The 11,529-nt window shown below is 40.6% G+C and overlaps 1 protein-coding gene across 1 annotated transcript; it reads right to left on the reverse strand.

The window, feature by feature from the left end:
- Positions 1-8,418: 8,418 nt before the first annotated feature.
- Hdgfl1 (HDGF like 1) lies at positions 8,419-10,447 on the reverse strand. Its single transcript, XM_021180566.1, has one exon. The coding sequence runs from the start codon at positions 10,413-10,415 to the stop codon at positions 9,507-9,509; it is 909 nt and encodes a 302-aa protein (XP_021036225.1). The 5' UTR covers positions 10,416-10,447; the 3' UTR covers positions 8,419-9,506.
- Positions 10,448-11,529: the final 1,082 nt, after the last annotated feature.

An 11,529-nucleotide genomic window follows, 5' to 3' on the forward strand; every position in this document is an offset into this window, starting at 1 on the left:
GATGAAAGTGGTGTGTTGAAGTCTCCCACTATCATTGTGTGAGGTGCAATGTGTTCTTTAAGCTTTACTAAATTTTCTTTAATGAATGTGGCTCCCCTTGCATTTGGAGCATTGATATTCAGAATTGAGAATTCCTCTTGGAAGATTTTACCTTTGAAGAGTATGAAGTATCCCTCCTTGACTTTTTTTATAACTTTGGGTTGGAAGTTGATTTTATTCGATATTAGATTGGCTACGCCAGCTTGTTTCTTCATACCATTTGTTTGGAAAATTGTTTTCCAGCCTTTCTTTCTGAGGTAGTGTCTGTCTTTTTCCCTGAGATGGGTTTCCTGTAAGCAGCAGAATGTTGGGTCCTGTTTGTGTAGCCAGTCTGTTAGTCTATGTCTTTTTATTGGGGAATCATCGTGTCCATTGATATTAAGAGATATTAAGGAAAAGTAATCGTTGCTTCCTATTATTTTTGTTGTTAGAGTTGACCTTCTGTTCTTGTGGCTATCTTCTTTTAGGTTTGTTGAAGGATTACTTTCTTGCTTTTTCTAGGGCATGCTTTCAGTCCTTGTATTGATTTTTTTCTGTTATTATCTTTTGAAGGGCTGGATTCGTGGAAAGATTATGTGTGGATTTTGTTTTGTCATGAAATACTTTGGTTTCTCTATCTATGTTAATTGAGAGTTTGCCTGGTATAGTAGCCTGGGCTGGCATTTGTGTTCTCTTAGTGTCTGTATAACATCTGTCGGGGATCTTCTGGCTTTCATAGTCTCTGGTGAAAAATCTGGTGTAATTCTGATAGGCCTGCCTTTATATGTTACTTGACGTTGCTTTTAATATTCTATCTTTATTTAGTATATTTGTTGTTCTGATTATTACGTGTCGGGAGGAATTTTGAAAAAAAAAAAAACACAATCTTAATATTCCTGAACATCACCTCACAGGCTCATTCAAAATGGAGAAACTCCACCTTTTGCCATCTTCTTGTTTTGTGTTCCTAATAATGTGTAAATTTTCTAACATATCATTTAATTTCCCCATTCATTTTTCTCTTAATTGCTTTTGTCTTGCTGCCTATGACAAGAACAAAAACAAAAACAAAAACAAACCAAAAAACTCAAAGCAACAATAACAAAAAAAAAAACGGTTACTTCTGTATAGGTTACTCACCAAGGACCTGGAGCCCATAGAATAGTATCTGGAACAGTGGAAACTCTCCATTAATGAGCATAGTCATCAGCTTTACATATACACATACTTTTTTTTTCCTCATCATAACACCCCTAGGATACTTTTCACTACATTAGAAAGATTGCCTTAGCTAGTGAGATGGCTTGCTGGACAAGGACACTTACTTCCAAGTCTGACAATTTAAATCTTCTTCCTAGGGTCAGCAGGGTAGAATGAACCAACTCCTGGAAATGTTGCTGTGATCTCCTCATATGTATTGTGGCACATGAGTATCACCCCAACATCAATTATAAAAAAAAAACTAGAAAATATTGTAAACCTTAGATAAAGGCAATGATGGCATGGATTTGTATACCTCAGATATCAGTTCTATCACAATGCTGGAACTTGATCCTCATACTTTGTAAGAGTCCATGAACCTAGACAGTTTAACTTAAATGTATTTGACTTCTTACTTAATCATATTCTATCAAACTCCGAGTTCAAATGAATATGTTAACGTATTCCTTTCCTAAGGCATAAGTTTTAGAATGGTCCAGAGCTTGCCCATCTTCGTGCTGGCACAAATCTTTTAAAATAAAAATTATTTTTCCTGTAGTCCTCACTCCGACTAGCCAAAGGAATACAAAAGCAAAGGTCCTTCTAAGTTACTAATGCCCCAGTATATTTTAACTTTTCAAAAAAGAAGTGAGATTATCATACAATGGTAGTGGTTTTGTCTTTTCCTATTTTTGCTTTTGTGTTAAGGATTCCTACGATACCTTGGTCAGTGTGGTCACTGAATAAAATCAATATTATGTTCAAAAAAACTAACAGTAAAAATTAAGGCAGAATAAGGAAAAGAAAAATTAACAGAACCTGAATTCGAGAAGGCACAGGCTCTAACACAGACATTGTTGATGCTAAGACACCTTCCTGAGGAGAGAATTAATGGTTAACGCTCACACACCAGAAGAATGAAAAGGAAGAGAGTAAAAGCAGAGGCTGTTGCCATGTGAGGGTGAGGGTCAGGGAGAAGGGAGAAGGGAAGCCAGTAGAACATGGTTGGTTTTAATGAAGTGTTAAGTCATTCACCAGGAGAGCTGGATAACGACTGTAATGAAGAGACAGCTAAGGTGTGAAGAAGGAGGGACACAAAGGGGAAAGAGTAGAAAGAAAAGGCAAAAGCAAAATGAAGTGAGCCTTGGTAAATGTGTGTGGTCTTCGGGGAAGTCTGGTCCACGTGCTGCAACGCTCCAGTGCCATTCAGTAATCGAGCTGAGCAGCTCATTAAAATCATGTGTGAAAAGATAGGTGCACTGGAAAAAAAAAAAGCGAGGGAGCCAAAAAATAACTAGAGCAGTGCAATTACTATTTCTACAGACGGTGGTGGGGGATTGCCAGGAATGCACAGCACTCAAGGAGGTACACTTAAGAAATGCCCACAGGAAAACAGTGAGTGCATCCTGGGGAAATAATGAGAGTTATAAAGCTGGGCACGGGAGGGATGAGTCAGGCCAAAAACGAGGAATATTTAAAATTGGATATGTCTGTATGAAATAACTCAGCTACTAGTGAGGGAATTTAAAGAAGCTATTGAAGAGCAATATGAGGAAACAGAAGAATGAGATTTCAGCTTCTCTGGGTATAATATGGGCAGACTAAATATAGAATTGCCATCTTTATCACAGTGAGCTGTTTGCATTTGGTAAAGGCCCCCGGTGTTTTCTCCAATAAAGGCAATAAACTGGGCTCTAATTATTTCTAGTTGTTCATTATAGTAAGTCCTTGAGATTAGGTTGAAGGGAAATACATTAACATACATATAAGGTCTGTTTGGCATTCAGTAATGTTTGACATTTTAAGATATTTGAGCTCATTTTCTTTTCATAACAAATGTGCAACGTGAAAGCCACTATCAGAGCATTTTGATGAAGGGATCTGAGATGGCATAGCTCTTAAATAGTGGAGCCAGCATTTAACTACACTTGACTTGTTAATCTGTGCGAGCTTCTAGGAAGAGTGGGTAGGAGTTTGGATATTTGGCCCCTAGTGGGTGGTACTGTATTGAGATGTAGCAACACTTTTAATAATGGGGCTTTGTTAGAGGATAGAGATCACCGAAGGGTTTTAAGGATTCTAATCAAGCCTGATTCTGACTCCTCTTTGCTTTTTCTTCCTCTGAGATGTGAGGATAAGGGTCCCAGCTACTTTATCTCACAACCATAGAGCTTTCTATCATCAAGCTTTTCCTTGATGATAGAAATTAGGGAAGACTAATTTCCCTCAAACCAGGAGGCAAAAGAACACCCCTCTCCCCTTTACATCGGTTTGTTTGGTATCTGACCAGAGCAAGGAGAAAGGTCCCTAAGGCAGATGGCAGCGTTTCAGAATTTGATTTACCGTGGTTGGGCTTCAGTCTGCTGAGGTGCTATTTTGTGAGACAAACAAATATACAATAACAAAATAATCTTTTGAAATAAATGGTACACAATTGTTCCCAAATGACTTCAGGCTCCCTTCCTGTGTTTTACTAGGGATGACAAAATTCCTCGAACTGACCTCTGAGGACGGGTGTGAGAATGTATTAGCAGTCTTTTTAGTCATGTGTCTTTTCTGTTCCTTTCATCAATAGTTAATTAATATGAACAGGGCACATTCTTAGGCTTGAGGAAGATGAAGAAAATTGTTCCTGTCTACATAGAATATTCAGTTAAGAAGGTGATAAGGAAAAAAAACAAAACAATAAAAGGGATATTTATGTGAAAGTGGGGTTGACACTATTAAGGAAAAGCCAGGGTTTTATGATAACACATTGGTGTGCTGTCAAATTCTGAGGAAGCTGCTGAAGAAAATCTTTCCTAGGAGGAAAGTGGCCCAAATTCCTCGGGCACTAGCCACATAGCTGGACACTGAGACAGATGAGTATGCTTTTGTTGGTTCACATCCTGAATACTTAGCTATTCTAGGACCTGAACTTCCCCCAGGTCATGTGCCTCAAGCCATCTAGAGGCTGTGCTGGCGTCATTTCTGGATTCAGTGATTGATTACCACAAAGGGATTAAAAAACACAGAGGACATTAGCTGAGAGCATTTTTAAGAGCATCTGTGAGAGCTCTTCTAGAGTGTTTTACTAGGGATGGTGGAAGTAGTCCTGAATGGAGATGGCAGCATCCCATTGGCTGGATTCCTGAACTGAATAACAAAGTGAAGCTAGAGGAGAACGGAAGCTGACCATTCCCTTGTCTTACTCCAGAGGGGAGCAAGTTTATCCTGCCACAACTGTCCAACATGTTTCACATCTTGTTAGGTTGTATCCTCAGACCTGTGAGCCACAATAAACCATTCTTCCTGTAAATTGTTTCTTATCAAGTATTTGGTCACAGCTGGAGAAAAAGTTACTGCCACCCTGGGCTTCCACTAGTAGTCTTGAAACCAACTTAGTGAAATCCAAGAGTATATGTATAATCAGAACACAAAGACAAAACTACTGGTTAGCTTACCATAGAAAATCATGTTAGTATTTCTTAGTGGTTTTAAAGACTTCTATGATGAGTTTTAGCTTCAGGAGTAGAACAGAGAATTGTGGCTGTGGGAAGATAGTGGCTATGTGAAGCTGGTTTCCCCATAGTTAAGTTAAACTATTCCATTCCTTTAAGCTCATTAAATTCTGAGAGGAGTTACAGGGACATGTATACCTGACCAAGAGTATGAGATAGTAACTGGTATAGGTTGATTTCCTCTGGCATTCTGACCTATAATATTGTGAATTTTTTACAGAATGGTCAATTTGTGACTCATGTCTGAAAACCTGCAGAATACCTGCCTGTCCATATCAGGACCCATATATTCTGGACAGTATGTTTGCCTGTTGCCTAACTGAGACAAATAACTGAAATATTACAAAGTCTGATTAAGAGAAGGAAAGATAAAAAGGCAATTTTACATTGGCAATTGACCAACTTTTTCAGGGTTTTGAGAACTGTTAATCTGTCTTCAAGTCATCATAATAAAATAGTTAGGTACTCACATAGACGCAGCATTGCTTCAGCTAACCAGCTCTTGCCATGAATCTACAGGCAAGTACACATAAACTCTGCTTTCTATCAGAATATCTTCAACATTACATCACAGCTGTTAATTCATCACTTGACTACAGGGTGTATTTGATAGCTGACTCTCAAATATTTATAAAATAAATAGTGTGCTTATTGTGGCATGCTTTATTATGGGAGTAAAACATTAATAAAATATTTTAGTTGAATCAATTACACACAAAATTAGACTATTAATTAGTGTGAGCATATAGTGTTGGCCACAGAGTTAGTGGATCTCACTTTTGGTGGCCAGTGGTCAAAGGGGCTGAGAAGATGGCCTTTCCTTTAATACCAGGAGCTCTATATTTAAGTAATGTGGGGAAGAATTTTTTATATGACAAGTGTTGACACTGGAGTAAAGAGAAGATGTCCTGTGTGTCCTAATGTCTGGTATATATTTTTAAAATGTAGTAATGTGCCACCAGGAAGAGTTGACACCTTTGATTTAAATTTGAAGAGCAGGTAAAAGCTAAATCCTGGCTGAAATGAAGTAACAAATTTATAACTCTTAATGGAATTTTGGTCCTTTGTCAAAGTGATGCTTCTGTGAAATATCAAATAGTTTGAAATTATTACATAATACAGTATGCTCAATGAGTCTTTGGAGTAGCAACACCGTTAAGCACACTTTTGCGTGGGGCAGCTTTTTTTTTAATTAGATATATTCTTCATTTACATTTCAAATGCTACCCCGAAAGTCCCCGCTACCCTCCCCCTGCCCAGCCCTGCTTCCTGGCCCTGTCATTCCCCTGTACTGAGACCCTGATATATCTGTCTCTTGTGAGGCTATGCCAGTGCCTGGCAAATACAGAAGTGGATGCTCACAGTCATCTATTGCATGGAACACAGGGCCCCCAATGGAGGAGCTAGAGAAAGTGCCCAAGGAGCTGAAGGGGTCTGCAACCCTATAGGAGGAACAAAAATATGAACTAACCAGTACCCCATAGAGCTTGTGTGTCTAACTGCATATGTAGCAGAAGATGGCCTAGTCAACCATCATTGGGAAGAGAGGCCTTTGGTCTTGCGTGGGGCATCTTAAGCATAGTATTCAGAAAAAGCATAAACATGGCTGACTAGTGCAACATGGCTTCAGTGAAAGATAAAGCAGCCAGCTTTGTTCTGTCAGATAGGTAACTATTGATCTGTAATTCTGTCATTGAGGCATACAGTGTTCAGAGGAAAACAAAAACAACCCTGGGATTCCTAGGAATTCTAAACAGCATAATTTTCAGGCCAAAATTAAAGCATCTATTGGTCACCACAACACATGATGGTTTCTATTGTTTTGATAAAAGGGTTCAGAACACAGATTCTTTTTTTCTCCATTTCTACAAATTTTCTTTGTTCTTTGTGGGGTCATAACCAGGATTTGTAAAATGGGGACATTATTGATTAGATGTGCTAGCACTGAGATCACTCTTTGCTATATACCACATTACAGTTGAGAAGAAGGTAGGTGTGAGCACCACTTCTAATGAGACCCTTTTCTATCCTTAACAATAGAAACACAAAAAAGGAAAGAAGCAACACAAAGAGAGGGGCATGAATTCCATGAAACTCAACTTCCTTCTTTTAGGTTACTGAGTCATTTCGGATGATGTGTGTCTACAAAAAGGATCAAAATATCTTATCTCTGGCAAATACAACAATCCCTATTCAAACCTCCTAGAGTCTTAGGCATCTTGAAAAGCACTGAATGTACAATGGTCCCCATCACTTCATCAAGTCTTTTGTACACAAAACAATTGCCATGTCCCCAGATGATTTTAAACACATATGAGCAGTGTTTGTTAATCTGTTTTTTCCCTCACAAATTTCTAAACATTCACTTCAAAACAAAAGAGAGGAAAAGCTCTCAAAGGAATTGGAGTTTTATATAATAGCAAAGAATAAAGTGGAACAAAGCACCTGTGCTTTAGAATGAGAGAAAACCTATGTCTGACTCTTGGTTTATCACTTAGTACTTGTCTGCCATTGGGAAAATTAGTTAGTGTCTCTGAATCTCAACTCCCTTGGGTCTAAAATAGAGATTATAGTAGCTATCTAATTGGATGGCTACATTATAAAGACATTATGTATAAAAAGTAGAGGCTCTCTTAGAAATTAGCTACTGTCTTGATTACTTATTACTTGAATAGCTAGGTTATTAACTTCTGAATTCCTAGTGTTTCCTAGCACAATTCAGATGAAAATGCTTAAGTGTTAAGTCTGTATTTGAGTTCTGAGAGTTCAATGGAAAGTTGGAAAACTTTGAGTTAGAGTTCTATAAGATTAATAACAGCTACCTTAGCTTATAATTTTAAAAGACCATCGTTCAGGGCACATGCCAGCAATTCAGTAACTAATTTACTAACTCCCACTATTAATGCAATAGCAGTAATTTAAAAAAATAAAGACCAAACTTACATTAGGACAATTTAATAGAAATGATTTTTACTAGTAAGGAATATAGGTTACTTGCTTGTGATGGGTTAAGGGTTACCCTTTGAGGTGGAGGCTGGGATTTATTGATCTCTCAATCCTTTATGTAGAGCCTTGGATCCACCAACATGTGACTAAGGTTACTTAAATTTCCTCATATATTTGCACAAAACCACCAAAAGGTCCCAAATATTTCACAGATACTAAATCCTTTTACAGGTAGGACTATGGAGCAGCTATACTTCATAACAAATGTGTTAGATGGTGTTAATTTAAAACATAGGGAGACGGTAAGCAAAGGAATCAATCATTTCTCCAGGCTTGCCAATCCAAAAATTACAACAACGCATTTAGATTAGAAATGCAAGCCGGGCGTGGTGGTGCTCGCCTTTAATCCCAGCACTTGGGAGGCAGAGGCAGGTGGATTTCTGAGTTTGAGGCCAGCCTGGTCTACAAAGTGAGTTCCAGGACAGCCAGGGCTACACAGAGAAACCCTGTCTCGAAAAACCAAAAAAAAAAAAAAAAAAAAGCACCAGGTTATCATCCAAACCTTTGAATCTTTGTCCACCCATTCCAGTGAGTTATAGCGACTGTTTTAGGCATGAAAGGTGGTGACATTGAGAAACAAATGCTTCTTCAAGAACATCCTTTTCCAGAGGTGTTTGCTTTTAGCACTACAAAAGGAGCAACACATTCAAAACTCAATTATTTGGACATAAAGGAACAGGCCTGAAAAGATTTGTTTTAAAGTGATCAACGATTTTATTTCCTAGAACTGAAATAGTCTACGGTTCTCCGATTTAAACCTCCAAAGGTATAGTTATCTTTTTTTTTTTTTTCATCAGAGCCCAAGGGGAAAGAGCAGGGCCAAGAGGGTCCAGGTACAAAGGTGTGGAGAGACAGAAGAGGCTGGGAAGGGACACTCAACTTCTGAGTACATTTTGCAGTAGGTGACATCACTGAGGGGCCCAGGTGCTGACATGCAGATAGAAATTGCAGCACCTTAAGGAAAGCAAAGCCTTAACAACAAGCAGGTCATCAAACCCCAAGCAATAAGGGATATAAGATTGGCCACAGGAAAATTAGGAGTCGCAACCAAAGTTTGATCTTTATAAATATAGTAAAATTCCTTTTAAAATAAAGATAGTTTCTAAAGTATTCTTATGTTTAAGTTATATATGTATGACTAAAGGCTTGGGGCTCCAGGGTGGATTCAAAGGAGCAGCTGAAGTTTCCTTCAGTGGCCCAAGAGATGTGGAGAGGATGTCTCACCTCTGCAACCCAAAAGGGCAAGCAATGTCTTCAGATCTTATGACTTGAGAGCCCCAAATGTTCTTGTAAAAAAAAAAAAAAAAAGAAGAAGAAAAGAAAAGAAAAGAAAAAGAAAAGAAAGAAAGTGACTGGGACAACAAAAATCTTTACTGGGCACTGCTGTCTCACTTTCCCCGAACCTACAATACTCTGAAAGGAATTCTGGGCGGCACTCAGGGTGGGTGTGGAGTAGACTAGCATCGCCATAGTTTACAGACTGTTCCTTCCAGACCTTTGAATGTTGTCCCTGCTCTTCATCTTCCATTCCTCTTCACTCCTGGTTCCTAGGCAGAGGTCCAAAATGCCCCTAAGAGTTTAGGGTGGGAAGGGTGGTCACTACTTAAGCCACAAAGTTGATGTCAACTGGCCTGTCCCTCATGCCAGGAATTTAGGCTTGTAGCAGGCGAATGAATGAAGGAGAGGTGGACTGGGGTGAAGACTGGGCCCTAGTGGGTTTCCCAAGCCACAGCCAGGTGGCAGCAGGAACGGGTAAAACGGGCTCTTCTACAAACACCGTGACTACAGGCCTTCGATTTCTCCAACAATCAAGCCCTGGACCGCCTCTTCTGTGGCCTCTTCCTCCAACGGAGGCAGCTGCTCCTGGGCTTGGTCAGGCTCCTCAACGAAGGGGGAGGCCTCAGCCTCGCGCTCTTCAGCCGGCTCCAACTCCAACGCACCAGGATCCGCCTCCCTGGGCCGTTTGAGAGGACAATGAGGCTGTTCATCCTCCGCGCTCCTCTTCAGACTCCCCGGCTCCTCCACCTCAGCCTTGGCCTCGGCCTCCGCCTCTGCTTCGGCCTCAGCCTCCGCCTCCACCTCAGGGTGATTCTCTTGCACCTGCTCGGCTTGCTGATCTCCTGGCTCAGCCTCGGTGAGGCCGGGCTCCTCCACGGCATCCAGCAGGTCATAGGCAGGCTGGGGCTCGGGCTCCTGCTCACACTCGGTCTCAGGCATCTCAGGTTCTGCCTCCAGCTCAGGCATGAATTCCTGCTCCAGCTCCTGCTCCAGTTCTGGCTCCTCTGCCAGCCCGGGATCCTCGGTGAAGCTCTGATCCTCTTCTGAGCACAGGCCAGAGGAGGCCTCAACCATAGGATCGTGCTCGATCTCCCACAGCCCCTCACTGAAGCCGCGCCTCTTGTTGGGCTTGCCGAACTTCTCTTTGGACTCCTCATAAGGGAACAGGTGCCTGGGACCCAGCAGGGCCGTCTCATGGGTCCCGAAGAAGAACACCTGGTAGCGGTTGGGTTCAGTGACATGTTCGATTCTCGCTGGCCAGTGGGCATAGCCCTTTAACTTGGCAAACACCAGGTCCCCGGTCTTGTACTTAGGTCGGCTGAAGCAAGACATAGCGTGTGCTCTGGGCGCCCCCTCCTTGGTCACCGGAAGCTGACTACCGCGTCTGCTCAGGCCACTGGGTAGAGTGTGCATGCGCAGCAGCGGGGCCTCTCGAGGACGCTGGCAACGCTTCCTTCTTGAGAATGTTGCACTGCAAAGAGGGCATTATCTCTGAGAGCCAATGGCTGACGGAGCCCTAACCCAGATGCCATGGTTACCTGAATGTTACAGCAAACAGCAAGAGAGGTACCTATGGCAGTTGTGACAAGGCTCCATCTTGAAGACACCTGTGCCATAAAGATGACCTTTTTGTTGTATTCCCACGCAGCTTCGAAAACCTGTGATTGAAGTAATGAGGGAAGAAAACACAGTTATTCAAATGGAACCATATTTCTCTGAAATGTGTAATAATCTGGAGTTACCTTTTAGAGCCTTTGTGAGACAGTATATGCTCACTACACAGAAACCTCAGGCCTCCCTGAGAAATGTTGGTTAGAGCTTTCATTTTATGATTTACTATGAGCCCATCATTTGAATCAATGGGCATACCATGTACAAAGGTGGCTCTGGTAATATATATATATATATATATATATATATATATATATATATATATATATAATGTGTGTGTGTGTGTGTATGTGTGTAAAACTTCAACACTGTCCAGAAGTGACAGTTATCCAACACCTTAGTGTGATGGCAAGAGGAAATCCAACCTTTTAAGTAATCACTAGTGAATGCAGCCTAACAAGCTACATAACAATAATTTGGAGCTGAATCACTACAGGCACCAACTGGAGTAACGGTAGAGGTGGGAATTACATAACCAAACTCTACCTAAAACTTGCATTGAAATATAACTAGAATCAGAGGCTAGAAGGCAGTAAAAATATTTACATCTGCATAGAGCTATGTAGACCATATTAGATCAATATGTATAATTCTTCTAACAGATGCTGTACCTCTAGCTTTCCCAATTTAAGAGATTAAACACCAGGACATTATGACTCAAAGTGGCCTTTAAATAAAAAATGATGGCTCTCTCTATAGCAACACCAAATGAACTCTAGAAAAAATTGATAGGCATGTGGTATTAGGCCAAATTTAGAGAAGCAGTAGAAGATACTGTAGAAAATGTTTACATCTTTTGTTTGTTTTCCAGCCTTCTATGGCTGAATGAGTGTGTGTATGTGTGTGTGTGTGTGTG

The sequence above is a fragment of the Mus caroli genome, chromosome 13 (genome assembly GCF_900094665.2).
Source record: "Mus caroli chromosome 13, CAROLI_EIJ_v1.1, whole genome shotgun sequence".
In the NCBI taxonomy this organism is placed as follows: Eukaryota; Metazoa; Chordata; class Mammalia; order Rodentia; family Muridae; genus Mus; species Mus caroli.

Bases quoted from the DNA above. Each gene is read 5' to 3' on its own strand.
- Hdgfl1 (XM_021180566.1), bottom strand. From the start codon at position 10,415: ATGCACACTCTACCCAGTGGCCTGAGCAGACGCGGTAGTCAGCTTCCG.